Below are 17,427 nucleotides of genomic sequence, written 5' to 3'. Positions count from 1 at the left end.
TTAACCTAAAATCAAGAAGCAAGCTTGTTGTTGCTCAGTTGTGTCTGACTCTCGGTGACCCCATTTGAGGTTTTCTTGGCAAAGATATTGGAGGGGTTTGCCATTTCCTTCACCAGATCATTTTACAGATGAGGAAACTGAGGGAAACAAGGCTAAGTGACTTGCCAAGGGTTACACAGCTAGTAAGTGTGTGAGGCCAGATCTGAACTCATGAAGATCATTCTTCCAGACTCTAGGCCTGGCACTCTATCCACTGTGACATTGAGCTGCCCCACCTCTACATTAACCAGAGATACTATCAAGTGATAGAAAGGATACAGGACTCAAGGAGTTAAAAGACCTGGGCTGGAGTCCTTGCTACGGATTCAGCTGTAGCCCTGAGTCAGAAAGTTCTTTTTTTTTTTCTGCTCAGCCATGCCCTGGGATGCACACCACACCTCTATACTCCATATCTTGAACTCTGAAATGCTTCTTTCCAATCATAGCCTCCTATCCTTCAATTTCTCCAAATTCTCCACTCCTCCTAACTCTATCCTTCACCCTCCTCCTCCTTCTCTTTAGTCCCTCTTCCACTTCTTGTTTCTTCAGTTTACCATCCTTGCTTTAACTTCTCTTTCTTCCCTATGCTATCCTGACCTAGTGTTTGACCAACATAATTCTATACTATCATTTACCCTGGAATTCCTCTATCCTTTGTCTTACTGCTGCCCTGCCTCACCAAACCCGGGTCCTGGATCACAGCTACTTATCTGTCCTCCAAGTGACAAGGTGCTAAAAGCTGCCAAACAGAGTCCCACAACCATGCTGAATGGTTCCATACAGATTTATGTTGACTCTCCACTGGGCCCTTCCAGCTACATGACAATTCTTTTATTCTTCTTTGAGTGACTCACTAGTATACTCCCCATAGAGACTATTCTGAATCTCCTACATCTTCCTTTCTTCTTGCTCTCTCAACAGAGGATTTTTGCTGCCTATTTATTGAAAAAATAGGGACCATCTGTCACAAACTCCCTCTTTTCCTCTACTCCATAAATACAAACCCCTCTGCATTATTTTTCATTCTCTCCTCTTTTACTCTTGTCTCTGACCAGGAAATGGCCCTTCTCTTTGCCATAGCCAATTCCTTCACTTGTGTTCTTAATCCTGTCTCCTTTGGGAGCTTGCCATCTGGATAATTAACCCTTTTTCTTTCTTCTTCAATCTCTCTTTATCCATTGGCTGCTTGCCTACTGCCACAAACAAGCTCAGAACACCTCTTATCCTTAAAAAACCTTCCCTTCATGCTGCTATTCCCTAAAATATTCTTTACTTCCTCTCACTTTCACAGACAACTCCTAGAAATGGCCATCTACATTTGCCTTCATTGCTTTGCTTTCTACTCACTTTTCAATCCTTGCCATTGTTCTTCAATCCTACTGACTTCACTCAATGGAAATTGCTCTCTACAATGTGGCCAATGATCTCTTAACTGCTAAATCCAATGACCTTTTCTCAATGCCCATTCTAAAGTCACCTCGGTAACGTTAGACACTACTGACTACCTTTCTTCCTTAATATTTTTCCTTCTATGACACTGACCTCTCTTCATTTTTCCCAGGCCTATCTGACTGTTCCATCTTTCTCCTCTTCTGGATCACCCAACTCCTAGTGAGGTACATCAGAAAGAATAGTGGCTGTAGAATCAGAGAACCAGAGTTCAAAGCACTATCTCTGACGTTTATAACCTGCTTGGCTCTTGGCATGTTACTTATATAGGGTCTTGAAATCCAGTTTCCTCATACAAAAATGAGGGGGTAGGACCAGATAGTTTCTGAAGTCCCTTCCAACTTTAGATCTAGAATCCCATTCTCTATGTGTAGGTTCAAGGCTCTGTCCTGCTTCTTCTTTCTTTCTCAGTGACACCAACCATCTTGGGTTCAAATATCACCTACACAGATGACTTTCAAATCCAGCTCTAAATTCTCTCTCCTGAACTTTAGTACTGTATCTCTAATTGTTAAAAATTAACATGTTCATTAAAAATGTTCCATAGGCATCCCAAGTTCACTATGTCCAAAACAGAACTTATCTTCCCCGCTAAACCCACTCCTCCTCCAAATTTTCCTACTTCTTTAGGGACTCCACCATTTTTTGTCAGGCTAGTTCACAACTCAGAAGTCACTTAAGACTCTTTCCCCTCTTTCACATTTAATCCATGGCCAAATCTTGTTAAGTCTATTTTCACAGTTTCTGTTCTTTTCTCTCCACTTTCATGACTACCATCCTAGTTCAGGGATTCCTTACTTACTGTCTGAACTACTGAAATAGCCTCAGTGGGACTCCCTGTCTCCAGCCTTACCCTTCCCCAATCCATCTTTTGTAGAGTTGCCAAATTAATGTTCCTAAGACACTAGTCAGACTATCTCTCTTTCCTACTTAAAAATCTTTAGAGGTTCTGTTTTGCTGCTAGAATAAAATACAAACTCCTCACCCTTGGCATTTTAAAACCTTCTACAGTGTGGTTCCAGCCTGCCTTCCCAGCCTTATTCTTACTAATCTTCTTAAAGCACTCAACATTCCAGCTAAACTTTCCTGCTAAATGTTCCATGAACTTAGCCATTCCTTTCCTGTCTCTACAACTTTGCACAACCTGCTCCCCATACCTGGACTGCACTACCTCCTTTCCTCTACCTCTCAAAATCCTTATTTTTTTCAAGGATTAACTGAGGCGCCATCTCTGATGGAAAGCCTTTCCTGAGCCCCTGGTTAAGTGTCCTCTCCTTCCTCAAATGACCTTTAAATTTCCTCATCCGTATACATGATGTCTCCCCTCAGTAGAAGGTAAGCTTCTTGAAGAAAGAGATTATTTTGTTTTGACCTTTGCATGTACAATGCCTTGCATACTGAACTGAATTTTCTCGGGCCTTGGCTTCCTCATTTCTTTAAAAAGAGGAGTCTCCACTAAAGTGGAACTTGATGCTTTGTCATGTACTTGGATGGAACCCTTAGTTCTGGAAGGTTTCTATGACAAGTGAAATACCTTTCACAGGTTTGGTATCTTAAACAGAGTAGATGCTTAATTATTTTGCCAGTTGAGTGCTATTAGCCTGGCTAAGTTGAGAGATGCTCACCACAGACTGGCCAGAGGATAAATGAATTCTCTGATAAGAGAACTTCTCAAAAACCATCTACTAAGTTATAGGGCAGTTACAGTCTGCATAAGAGAAGCAAGTACCCATACAAATGAAATTACGGATCCTTTGAGTAATAAAGCAAAACGGGAATACTTTTACAATCTACTTACCAGGGTGGTAACGAGAAAAACACTTTTGTGTATAGGGAAAAGTAGTATAGGACAAGGAGTCAGAAAAAGTTCAGATTCCAGTCCTTCTACCAAAGAGATATATAACTCATGGCAAATCAATCCATCTCTCAAAGCCTTAGTTTCCTCATCTGTAAAATGGGAGGGTCATATCAGAGTGGCTAATATGACAAGGAAAATGTTAGATGTTAGACGGGATGTGGTACAACTGGGACATTAATGTACTATTGGTGGAGCTGTGAACTGATCCAACCATTCTCTTTGTTTTTTTTTTTAAAGGCAACTGGGGTTAAGTGACTCCCCAGGATCACACAGCTAGTAAGTGTCAAGTGTTTGTTCTGAGGCCAGATTTGAACTCAGGTCCTCTGGACTTCAGGGCCAGGGCTCTATCCACTGCACCACCTAGCTGCCATGATCCAGCCATTCTGAAGAGCAATTTGGAACTATGCCCAAAGGACTACAAAACTGTGCATACCCTTTTATCTAGTAATACCATTGCTAGGTCTACATCCAAAAAAGGGAAAAGGACCTATATTTGTACAAAAATATCTATAGCAGCTCTTTTTGTGGTGCCTAAGAACTGGAAATCAAAGGGATGCCCATCAATTGGGCAATGGCTAAACAAGCTGTGGTATATGATTGAATGGAGTAGTATTGAGCTATAAGAAATGACAAGCAGGATGATTTCAGAAAAACCTGGAAAGATTTACATGAACTAATGCACAGTGAAGTGAACAGAACCAGGAGAACACTGTACACAGTAACAGCAATATTGCTCTGTGAAGAACCGTGAATTTAGTCATTCTCAGCAATACAATGATCCAAGACAATCCCAAAGGACTAATGATGAGGCATACTATCCACTTCCAGAAAAAGAACTGATATTGATTGAATATAGACTGAAGCATGGTATTTTTCATTTTTTTTTCTTTTGAGTCTTCTTGTACAAAATGGCTAATATGGAAATGTTTTACATACTTGCAAACGTATAACCTATATCTGATTGCTTACTATCTCAAGAATGGGGGAGGGGAAGGAGGGACAGAATTTGGAACTCAAAACTTTAAATAAAAATGTGAAAAATTTGGGGGAAAAAAGAAAGCCATGACCTAAAAAAATCCAGCAATTTGCTCAAGGTCACATAACTAGTAAGTGGTAAAATGGAATTTAAACCAAGGTCCTCTGACTTCAAATACAGTGTTCTTTCCTCTATTCCTACCCACCCTCTGCAAAAAAAAAAGAAGGGAAGGTCAGACTAGATGATTTCTTAGGTTTCTTCTAATTCTAACAATGTATGGATCTACAAAAAGTGAAGCTCTATAGAAATGCGAATATTATTGTTGTTGTTATTATTATTCCCACTACCAAAAGGAGAAACACACTCTTGATTATAATCTCAGAGCTCAGGTGGATGACAAAAGGACATCTATTCAAGGCAAACTGTCCAAGTTAGTGCTTAACTACAATCAAAAGTCTGCAGGGAGTTGTCCATCAGACTTACCTCTTAACAGAGCTGAAGACCACAGCTGCACAGACATGTCTGGAATCTTGCTAGCCAGCTGCATAGCTGGTACCACCATATTATTACTTTCCTGGTCAATATATAATTGAGAGATCACAGTTAGCACTATGAAGTGACAAATCATCCATAGGCACTGCTCAGGACCCCAAGGCCAAAGGATCATACTTGCTAACACTGACTAGGTTAGTAAGTACGTACTTCTTGGTGGGCAATATACACTCCACAGAGTGAGACAGCAGGCAATGATAGCCTGCTAGCCATAGGGCACAGAGGCAATTGAACCCCCTTGGAGACTGAAAAATTCCCATTTGAAGCCACAGTGCCAATCTGGAGAGAGGTAGTATGGATAGAGGAATAGGAGGAAGAGCACTGATGCAGTCAGGAAACCTGAGATCTGCGACGTTCTAGCTGTGTGCCCTTTGCAAAGACATTTCATCTTGGCGGACCTTGGTTTCTTCAAGTGTAAAATGAGTACTAGTTTATGCCTTGCCTACCCAATAAGGTTGTGGTCAAGTCAAAACAAAATAATGAATACAAAAATATTTTGTAACTGCAAAATAACATCAATATGAGAGATTATTATAACTTATACATGAGAAACAGAATTTATATAGCACCTATTGCCAGCCACTGTTCTAAGGGCTTTATAATATTATCTCATTTGAATGTGAATAGAGAATATTTGGATTTAAGTCTGATCTCTGAAAAATACTGACTGTAGCTGTAGACAAATCACTTAACCTCTCAGTGTTCTAGGCAGATTTCTAAGGCTGTAAGATGTAGAGGAGGTGCTAACCTGCATAGGTAAGGGGAGTTTCCTCCCTTGGAAATTCTCTATACCAATGAAATCACAAATTCAGCCCCTATTCCTATTGTACACAATTTCCAAATAACACATTAAAACAGCGGTGCAATATAAAGATGAAATCTACTGCTCTAAAACTGACTTGTTTCTCCTCTCAAAATAAGTTAAATACATGATTCTGCTAAACATTAACTGGTTCTGGTAAAACATGATGCTGGGTAAAACAATGTCAAAAGGAACAGGATAAATGGTACAAATGTAATGGTAAGGAGAATGATGCTAAGGAAAATTAACAGTGTTGGGGTTCAAGTACTCAGGCTATTTACAACATATCCCTCCCTTTTTAAGATGAAAACATGGTTAAATTTATAAAGACTAAGAGCCATTCCACAGTAAATAAGTGGTCAAAGGAAATTCAAGCTATTAGTAATCATGTAAAATGCCCTTATTTTAATAATAATACTTAGAGAAATGTGGAGTTCCAACTTAAACTCATCAGACTGGAAAAAAAGGGAAGAAAATGACAAATATTGAGGATCTGTGGGAAAACTAGTGAACTGTTGATGGAGTTATGAATTAGTTCATCCACTTTGGAAAGCAATTTATAACTATGCCCAGAAAGTTGTTCAGTTATGAAACTTGTGCATACCTTTTGACCCAGCTGTACCGTTGCTGGGTCTAGGAAATCAAGGAAAGACCAAAAGGAGTTATGTGTACAAAAATTCATTTTGTTTTTCAATCATGTCTGACTCTTTGTGCTCCAGGGGGCTTTCTTGGCAATAATACTGGAATGGTTTCCCATTTTTTTCTTCCAGTTCATTCTACAGATAAGGAACTGAGGCAAATAGGGTTAAGTGACTTGCCCAGGGTCACACATCTAGTAAGTGTCTGAGGCCAGATTTGAACTCAAGGAAGATGAATCTTCCTGACTCTAGGCCCAGCAACTCCATCCACTGTGCTACACAGTTGCCCCTCTAACTGTTCTTTTTGTAGTAACCAAAAACTGGAAATCATAGGGATGTCCTCCTCCTGCAGAATTTCTAAACAGATTGTGGCATAGGAATAGAAGAACGTATTACTGTGCTATAAGAAATGATGAAATGGACAACTTCAGAGGAAAACGGGAAGAAATTTGTGAACTGATTCAAAGTGAAGGCGGCAGCACCACAGGAACAATATATACAATGGTAACAACATCATAGACAAAAACAACTTTGAAGGATTTTGGAATTCAGATTAATGCAATTATAAACCACAAGTCCAAAAGGATGAAGATAACACATGCTATTCACCTTCTGACACAACTAATGAACTTAAAATACAGATATATACATTTGTGGACATGGCTAACATAGGATTTTGTTTTGTGAGACTATACATAAGATTACATATTGAAGGAGGTATTTTGGGATTTTTTAAAAAATTTGCTCAATGGGAGGGGGTAGTAGAAGAAAATTTGCTCAATGGGGGAAGTAGTAGAAGAGACAGATTAATTAAAAAATACTTATTACATGAAAAAAATTTTTAAAAAAAAGATGAAAACATATATCTCCAAGCCATTAAACAACGGCCCTTGCAAAGGAAAGATTGAGTTAAGTTTACACTATGAGTGAAGATGGATCTTCAAATGAAAGAAAAACCATTCAAAGACCCAGATGAACACAGAGACAGACACATCCCATAGCCTGGCAAGTCCATCAAAGAAAGGTTGTGGCCAATTAGGCAATGGCTGCCAAGCTCAGGGACTTTGGAAGCATAGATTTATTCTTATTTTATGCTTCCTTATAGCTGTATGAAGTCCAGCGACTGAAGGATTTGGAGTGTGTGTGGCACAGGAGGCAGGGGAAGGCAGGGCAGAAAAAGGTCTGTACTGCATTCTGCCTAGGCAAAGGCTAACATATGGTGGTAATTAGGGTAAATAAGCAAGGAATGGGCAATCCTTTGCTAGGAAGGGTAGGGCCAACCAAGGGTAAACCAAAATGTCAAGTTGTTATAGGTACCAGAATTTCTTCATAGTGCCAAAATCCAGTGGATTGAGACAAAGCAGGAAACTTCTTGTAGGAGACCCAGGCCAAGAGGTTGGTACAAATTCAGAAAGAAAAATACAAGGGACATAAAGGAGGTGATTCAACCTTTCTCTTCAAAGTTTTTACCCTGGCAGCAACTGTGTTGTGTTCTCCTTCCTCATTGTGATATACTGGTTTGGTCATGAGCCAGAGAGGCCATGCCCATTCTGGTCTCCATTGTGCTAGCAAGACTGTGAGCTCAGTCACTATTCCTCTCCTCAGAAATGTTCAAGGCCATGACTTGGTGGTACAGAATTGGTGCTCTACTCATATCTGCCTATTAGATCGTTGCACCCATGAGCCAAATATATTCTGAACAATGCATTTGAATAATGAGGCTAACTGAAGCTATTAGATCACTGATTTCACTACTTAACTAGTGATAATGCGCCTAATATTTTGGGTTCTAGGAAGGTCTGTAAGGCAGAAGTTATGGGATAACAGATCTACATCCAAGGGCTGATGTCATCTGGCTCCACTCATACTCAATTTTGGCCACTGGGCTCAAGTTAGCCTGATGGCCTACAGCTCCTTCCAGGTAGTCACTGACTGTAGGAACAGAGGGCAAAGAGTAGAATGCAGGGAGAAAAAAAAAACCCTGAGAACGAAAATCCCAGTTTATATAAAAGAGGAAGAGGATAAAGGACATCTTGCTAGCTCCTGTTAGAATATTAGCCACTCGGGGGCAGCTAGGTGGTGCAGTGGATAGAGCAGCCAGCCCTGGACTCAGGAGGACCTGGAGTTCAAAGCCGGCCTCAGACACATAACACTTACTAGCTGTGTGACCCTGGGCAAGTCACTTAACCCCACTGCCTAGTCAAAAAAACCAAAAAAAAACTACATTGGAATATTAGCCACTCCTACAACCCAAACATCTGCCTTTCTCCTCCAGACATTTCCATAAGCTAATCCCCACGCCTAGAATGCACTGTTTCTTCATTTTTGCTTCCCATAATCATTGTGTTCCTTCAGGTCTCAATTCAGGTGTCTGATGCTACATGAAGCCTTTCCTGATTCCCTTAGCATTCCTTCACCTACCTCAATTTTCTTTCTACTATACTTATTTATGTATATTTTTTTGTTCTTCTTAGGAAAATATAAGTCACTGAGGGCAGGAACTCTTTCATCTTTGTCTGTATTCCCTAGCAGAGTGCCTTGCATGTAGACAAAATAAATGTTTGTTGAACTGAATCATTCAGCTTTTGGTTGAAGCCCTTCTAATAATGGGGGAAGCATTATTAATGAAGCAGCCCTTTCTCCTTTTGGATAGCTCTAATTATTAGGAAGCCTTTCCTTATATTGAGCTGAAATCTCCATCTCTAACTTTTATCCACTGGTTCTAATTTTTCCTTCTGGACCAAGCAAAACAAGTTTAATTCCACTTTCATATTACAACTCATTAGGTGTCTGAAGAGATAAGCCCCTTCAAATGACATGATTTTCAGACCCCTACTAGACTTAATGTCAATTAATGAATACAGTTCTGGTTACTCCTATATGAATGTAAGTTATTACTAATAATAGCTAACATTTATATAGTGCTTATTATGGGCTAGGCACTATGTTAAGCACTTTACAATTATTATCTCATTTGGTCCTGACAATAACCCTGGGAGGTAGGAGCTATTATTATCTCCCAATTTACTATGATTATCCACGACTATTCATTCCTCTTCCCACCCCTCCCTCACCCATATCCAAAACAATTGCCAATCTTGTCAATTCTACCTGTACAACATTTCTTCAGTCTTCCTCTTTCTTTCTGGTCACACAACTACCCCTCAGCTCAGGCCTCATCACCACTCATCTGGACTAGTGAAACAGTCTCCTAACTGGTCTTCCTGCCTCGAGTCTCTCCCTTCTCTAATGCATCCTCTACACAGCAACCAAAGAGACATCCCTAAAGCACAGATCTGCCCACGTCACTCCTGGCCTTAAAAAGCCTCTAGAATAAAACACAAACTCTTGTATTTGTCGCTTAAAGTCCTTCACAATGTGGTTCCAACCTACCTTTCCAAGCTTAATACACATTATTCACTTTCCTTAGTTCACTCCATGTACTAGTCCAACTGGCTTACTTGCCGCTCCTCAGATACAACATTCCATCAACTGTCTCTGCGCCCTCTGTAGAGGCTCTTTGGCATCTGGATTGTACTCCCTCCTCACATCTGCTTCTTAGAGTCTTCAACTTCCTTCAAAGCTCAACTTGTGCCACTCCCTATAAAAAACTTTTCTTGATTCTCCTAGCTGGCCAGTGCCTCCTTCCAAAGTTGTTTTGTATTTAATAACTTTGTATATAAGTGGTACTTATATGTATACATGTTGTTTATCCTGAGAGAACGCAAGTTTAAAGAAAGAAGGAAGAAAATAAACATTTATTAAATGCCTACTATTTGCCAGGCACTGTGCTAAAGTTCTTTTACAAATGTTAATTCATTTGATCCTTGCAACAACCTTGGGAGGTGGGTGTTATGAGGATTCTCATTTTACAGTTGAGGAAACTGAGGCAGACAGCAGTTAAATGACTTGCTCAGGGTCACACAACTAGTTAAGTGTCTTGAGGATGGATTGGAACTTGGGTCTTCTTGATTCCTGGCTTAGTGCTCCATCCAGTGTGCCACCAGCTATTTCTAACAGGCTGCTTTGTTTTTATTATTTGTGCCCCTAAGACCTAGCACAATGTCAGGCACATAATAGGTAATTAAATGCTTGTTATTTGATTGAAACTTTTGAGACAGATTCCATAGAAGACTACTCTAATCCAATACCTGTGGAGTGTTGTCCAAGTTCTGTAATCTCTAATATAGGTATACCTGAGAGCGTAGGCGAAAGCTCAGAATGTACCGTCAAAGGCACAGCTATCAATGACTCAGTGATACAGGACTTACTTAAGGACCCACACAACAGAGGAACACAGACGACACTCAGAAACAATAGGCTCCCCTACCCCAAAGCCACAATACTTTGCCCTGAATATCCTGATATCACTTTGATTACTATCCTTCCCTTCTTCCAAGATAATTAGCTCTGTAACAGGACAGGGGTGGGAAAGTGAATAAGCACCTATCAAGCACCCATTACATGCCAAACACTGGGCTCAGCACTTTACAAATATGATCACATTTGATATGGGTTCATGTAACAATATGAGTTCAGCAGTCCTGCTTCTGAGCATTGGCAATCCTAATGTGTAGGAGAGGGGCTGGCACAGTCCTCAAGGCCTCCTGCCACAACCCAACTGTCTTAGCTTCCTTTGTGTAGTAATAAGTGGCTTTCATAGGACTCCAGCAAAAGTCCTTCCACTAAAATACTACTCCAATATCTTACCATGATGTATAGGTGTCCAGAGTTCTTACAGGCTGTGTCAGCGGAGTGATACTCTCACAGATCCTACCCAAATGGAAGAGGCTTTGAGTATAGACCTGATGAGAAGGCTATATATGGCTGCTGCCCAAAGATGAGGCTAAATATCAAGAGACTCATTACCAAAAAGTTAGCCACCAGGTGATTTAAATTTTTTATTCTAACTAACTCATGATGGCCATCTACTAGAGCGTAAAGGGTGCTGCTGCACTGAATAAATCACAGATCCTTGAAATGAAGCAGAGATCATTAACCTCTCGGAAGTATAGGTCAAAGCTGGCGATGCTTATTCTTCTGATTTATTCAGGGTGGGACTCAATTGAGTCTTCTGAGCACAGTGAGGATGACTATGTAATGAGACTCATGAGGGCCAGGTGGTAGGCTACTATATATCAACTCTTAAAAGCACTGGGGTAACAAGGGGCAGCAACTCTTACAATAAGGGTAGGCTGAGGTGGTGATGATGGCTTGATCAGGTGCCAGGAAAATCAGCTCATATGACATTACACTAATTTGTGTAAATTAATAGATATTAATTATTAATATGTTAGTAGATAACACTGAGACAATAACAGAGAATATTACTCTTAATAAGATTAAAAGGCAATATCTGTAAAGCTCTTAGCATGGTTCCTAGCACATAGTAGGTGCTTAATAAATTTTTCCTTCCATTTGATGCATGTCCTCTCTTTCCTTCCTTCTTCTTTCTCTCTCCCTTCCTTCAATTTGATGCTCGTCTAATGGTCTCAGTCTTATAAATGTAACTCTAAATGTATAAATGAATTCTCCTTTTCCCAGCCCCAGTTTTAGGTTGGAAAATTACCAAGAGGAATTATTCCACCCTACAAGAAAAAAAATTTTAAGGTATAAGTTCTAGAATAAGACAAGCAGGGAAACCTTTTGGGCAAAATAATTTTTTCAGGAATTTGTCGATTCATACTCATGTAAAAGGAAAACAAAACAAATATTTAAAAAGCTAACATGCATTCAAAACACCTCTAAGATCTAGCTATACTTATACATCAACGGATTAATGATCTAAAGGATGTAGGTATTTTTTCTAGTGATACAGACAGCAATCTACCCATGCCTTCTCATCCTGAATAACTCTTTTCCATGTCCTTCATAAGGGTACCACTGAATATGCTGAAAACCTTCTTCTATTACATGGACACCAATGCAGCACTCAGGCTCTCTGTTATCCTCTTCTTTCTTGCTATATATGCTTGCCCCACATATATTTCCAATTATATACTTCTTGGATGTGATATTTTATGCCATCTCTTGCATGTCGGCTCATCTATGGTAGTATGCTCCAGCCTACTTATGACCACCACACATCTTTGTAATGTCCTTTGGCACTGAAATTTTGTATCTTTAGAGAATCAAGTCATATTCTGTGATTCATAAATGCATAGCATCTCCAGAGGATTACTGACATTAAAACAATTACCATAACTGTGATAATTTTAAAAATGTAGTATCTAATTGAAAGAACTATGAATGTAACACTGATCACTGTTTTAAAGTCATGTCAGAAGGGCTGTGATGTGGAGAAGGGATTAGCCTACAGGACCAAAGAACAGAAGTTATGAAATCAGTTTTAGGTCAGTATAAGAAAAACATTCCTAACAATCAGAGGTATACAATATTCGAATGGGTTATATGGTCAACAAAAAGAGATTAGAATAGCTCATCTCTGAAGTCTCTTCCAACTTTTAATATTCTGTGAATTCCATTTAAAAATGACAGTATAATGACTGACACTCACCCTATGATTCCCTAATACATAGAATATATGGCCCAGGAGGACAAGGGAACAGGCTGTTAACCGGTTCAAATCTTCTGCATTTGACATTTTCAGGGTTTCTCGCAAAAATCGCCTACAAAAGTAAAAACAGGAGAAAAGATAAAACCATCTTAAAATATAACACCTTATGGAGAAAATAGAAAAAGGGCCTAAAATCATCGTAAACCAAAACCACAGGCAAGATTAACTTTGATCTACAACTATATTGCCATTAACAAATTAAGTAAGGTAAAGCAGTCAATTATAAATTATATCCACTTGCCAGTCTTCATGACATCCAGAATCAGAAAACAATAGTTTTCTTTGTGCTAAGAGCAGGAAGTAATAACAATAGCTAATAATGTTTAACATTTATATAGCACTTATGTGCCAGGGATTGTGTTAAGTGCTTTACAGTTATTACCTCATTTGATCCTCACAACAACCCTACAAAGCAGGTACTCTTATCTCCATTTTACAGATGAGGAAACTAAGGCAAACAAGTTAAGTGACTTGCCCCAAATTTGAACTCAGGACTTTTTGACTACAGGCTTGGCCCTCTATAAGATAAGTCATCTAGTATAATTTCTCACCCAATGCACAATTCTTTTTACAATACCCCCAACAGATGTTCCCAGACCCAACCTCTACTTTAACACCTCTAGCACTAGTGAGTTAACAACATCAAAAAGTTTTCCTTTCCATAGTTAGATTGCTCTAGTTTAAAGCTCTATATAATAGAGCAAAATCTATTATATGTGAGTAAAAGTATTATTTTTTCTTTCTGATAGGTGAGGAAGCTGGAGCGATATTAAATAACTTCCTCAAGATTGCACAGCTAGTAATAGCAGAGTCAAACCTACAGCCTTTGACTCTAACTCCAGGGCTCTTTGGTCTATATTATATACCTGCCTTCAGAATAGCCCCCTCAAAAGCACTTCCAATAAATTCCTCCTGTCTCATACTGTTATACTAGTAATCTAGATCAGTCTGTGCCAGTTAAATAACTTAATATATATTACAAGTGACAAATCTGCTTTTGTCTGCTTTCTAATCCTAGTCTTTATCCATTGCTCTGACACAATCCCCCTTTCCCCAACTACAACAAAAATCAAGGACCTGCATCTTGAAAGCCCTCTGGTTACCCCAGTTATCCAAGCAACCTGGAGGAAATGTAAATAGTCATATATATGAGTCCTATTTCTTTTCCTTTGTGTTTGTTGTATGCTTTTGCTGACCCTTTCCTTATTATCTCTAACTCCTCCAATGGACTGTTAGTTCCTACAAAGAAAAGAATGAGCTGTGGAATGGAAATAAGGAGTCCAGGTCTCTAGTCCCAGTTAGTGAGTAAAAATTGTAGTGGATATTTATATAGTGCTTCACTCGTAAAGCCTTTCCGTTCATCAGCTCATATCCTTACAACAACATTATGAGGCAGGTGGCACAGGAATTATCATCCCCAATTTATAAACTAGGAAATTGAGGACTGAAAAGGCCGAGTGCCTTAGTTAAGGTTAAAAGGTGAATTAGTGGCAAAGCAGCCACTCAAACTCTTACCTCTCTGAGCCTTGAAATATCTTATGCAAATTTAACAGTATGGTAACTTTTATTCCTATCTCCTCATACTACCTATTACATTGCTATGCCCACAAAAGAGATAAATAATTTTTATTGATTTGATCAATGCATTGGGAGGATCTTGGAGGGGGATGGGAATGATCTCTGTCTAAATATCGGAAGGAGTAGATTAGGACCCATCTAAAGAAGAGCCTCTTGATAACCAGAGCTGTCCAAAAACAGAAGGGACTAAATATTAGCCCATCAGACATTTGGAACTGGATGTTCTGTAGGTACCTCAAATCCAACCTGTTCAAAACCAAACTCACTATGTCTAGGCCCAAACCCGCTGGTTACCTTTCCAACTTCCCTATTATTAGTGAGGGCATGCACGGCCATCTCTCTAGTTTCTCAGCTTTGAAACCTTACTGGTATCCTCTTCTCTGGACTCACTCGTCTCGTATATCTAATGAGTTGCCAAGTCTTGTCTCTATCTTTACAACATTTCTTACGCATCTCCTCCTCACTCACATAGCCACCACCTCAGTAGCCTCTGAATTTGACCTCCCTGCCTTAAATCTCTCTCCATGTCCATCCCATTCTCCTCACAGCTGACCAAGTTATTTTTCTAAAGTGCAGGTCTGTTCAAATCACTTCCTTATTAAATAAATTCCAGTAGTACCCTATTATCTCTAAGATCAAATATAAATTCCCATTCGCCACTTAAAGTTCTTCACAACTTGGCCTCTTTACACTTTTCTAGTCTTCTTCAATTAATCAACTAGTATTTTATAAGTGCCTACATTTCATTGTACTAGACAATGGGAATATAAAGACTAAAATAATCACTTCTCTCTCAGGAGCACATATTCTATCAGGGGAGACAATAAATACTTGCGTAAATGTACACAGAATAAATATAAAGAGAACAAACACAAAGCAGTAGTTGGGGGTAGGGTGGGAAGAGAAATTAGGAAAGGCTTCATGTAGAAGGTGGTCCTTGAATTGCTTCTTGAAGGAAGGGGTAGAGGTGAGGAAGAAGTACATTCTAAGAATAGGAAAAGAGCCAGCAAGCACAAAACACAGAAATGAGAGAAGGAGTGCTCTGTGTGAGAAAGAGAAAAATGGTCAGGGTTGGCTAGGTTTTAGAGCATGTCAAGAGGCTAAAAAGATAGGTGGGGCTAGGTTGTGAAGGGCTTTAAAAGGTAAAGAGTACAGTTTGTATTTGACCTAAGAGACCACAGGAAGCCACAGGAGTTTATGATTTGGAGAGTGACATGGTCATTTCAAGTAGGACAGGGTCCTACTTCAATGTAGGAAGACACTTTGGCAGCTGTGTGTGAAAGACGAACTGTAGTATAGAGAGGCTTGAGGGAAGAAGACCGATTAAGAGGCTACTGTAACAGTTCAAGGCAAGTGGATAAGAGCCTGAACTAGGGTGGTGGCTATATGAGTTAGACACAGTGGATCAAATGTGAAAGATAGTTGTGAAGATAGAAATAATAAAATTTGGCACCTGACTGGCTTCTTGGGTGAGGGAGAATAAGGAATCAAGAATAATGCCAAGGTGACAAACAGGTCACCAGAGTCTGGTGTCCTCAATAGAAATAGTGTGGATTTTGAAGAAAGGTAATGATTTTGATGAGTGTGATGAGGATGAGTTTGGGGTGCTTCCAGGACAGCCACTTTGAAATGTCCAAAAGGCAGCTGGAGATGTGGGGCTGAATCTCAGGGGAAAGGCTAGGAACGGATGTAAAGATTTGGGAACTATCTATATAGAGATTTAATCCAAGGGAGCTGATGAGTTTGCCAAAAGGAAAGTATAAAGAGAGAAGAGGGCCCAGGGACTCTGTGCTTTGGGGCACAGCCACAGATAGGTAGTGCAATATGGGTGATAAACCAGCAAAAGAAACAGAAAAAAACCAGTCAGATAGAGAGGAGAAGAAAACCAAAGATCTGAATGTGGTCAGCAGTGTCAAGCATAGCAGAAAGGTCAAGAGGACTGAGAAAAGACCATCACATTTAGAAATTAAGAAGTCCGTGGTCATTTTGGAGGGAGCGATTTCAGTTGAGTGAAGTCTAAACACGTCATTCTCACACATCAAGTCCTCTTTGTGCACTGTATGGTTTAGTTAGACTGGTCTACCTGATATTCCTCACACATGAGGCTCCATCTCCTTTCTCCACACCTTTGTATTTGTTGGCTCCTATTATTGGAATGCTCTCTCTCCTTGCCTCTACCTCCTGGAATCGATGGATTCCTTCAAGACTCAGCTCGAGCACCATCTTCTGCAGAGGGGCCTATCCTAGTCTCTCTAGCTGCTAGTGCATTCCCACCCAAGGTTATCTTCTTTTTGCTGTATATAAGCCTTGTGTATATCTATAAATGTACATGTCACTTCCCCCGCTATAATGTAAGCTCCACGATGACAGAGACTATTTCACTTTTGTCTTTGTAGCCTGAGTGCTTAGCACAGCACCTGGCACCTGATACTTAAATAAAGGTTTGTTGAATAACATGGGAGATAATGAGCCTCCTGGCACTGGAAGTGTTCAAGCAAAGCGTGCAAGACAACTTATTGAGTATTCTTGCTTCAGGAATGGAGGAGGTTTTATTAGATTATGTCTAAGGGCCCTTCTAGTTCTAAGATTCTATGATTTTATATTTTTCAGAAACTGTCAAATTCCTTTTTTAAAAAGTATACCACCTGGGAGACATTTAAACAACTATCAGGGAAAAGCTGAATGTGAAAGGAAAGTGGAACATTTATCTATCCCTTTTATTTTAATCAAGAAACTCAGATTTCTGGGATTCCAAATTTCTGCTCCACATTATCTTCAAAAGAGCCCTTTGGAGATAGAAACAATCTCATACTCACTTTGCTTCATTGTATCTTCCTTGAAAGAAAGAGAAGAGTCCTCGGATGTAGAAAGCAGCAGCTCTCAGGCAGTGAGAACTGTAGGGAAGGCAAAAAATTGAACTCATTTTTTAAACAGAATATATTAAAATAAAAATGGAAT

The 17,427-nt window shown here is 39.6% G+C and overlaps 1 protein-coding gene across 1 annotated transcript in view; it reads right to left on the bottom strand.

The window, feature by feature from the left end:
* Positions 1–17,427, bottom strand: part of MAU2 (MAU2 sister chromatid cohesion factor) — an 82,192-nt gene that overhangs the window by 11,413 nt on the left and 53,352 nt on the right. Inside the window, exons 15-17 of the mRNA XM_020969318.2 lie at positions 17,286–17,363; positions 12,832–12,943; positions 4,806–4,896 (exon numbers count right to left, since the gene is read on the bottom strand). Of these exons, the coding sequence (XP_020824977.1) occupies positions 4,806–4,896; positions 12,832–12,943; positions 17,286–17,363 (281 nt within the window). The remainder of the gene's footprint in view (positions 1–4,805; positions 4,897–12,831; positions 12,944–17,285; positions 17,364–17,427) is intronic.

Source organism: Phascolarctos cinereus, unplaced genomic scaffold (assembly GCF_003287225.1).
Source record: "Phascolarctos cinereus isolate Bilbo 61053 unplaced genomic scaffold, phaCin_HiC Scaffold_4;HRSCAF=312, whole genome shotgun sequence".
NCBI lineage: Eukaryota > Metazoa > Chordata > Mammalia > Diprotodontia > Phascolarctidae > Phascolarctos > Phascolarctos cinereus.
The sequence above is the reverse complement of the archived record's forward strand: the minus strand, read 5'-3'. Positions and strand labels throughout refer to the sequence as shown.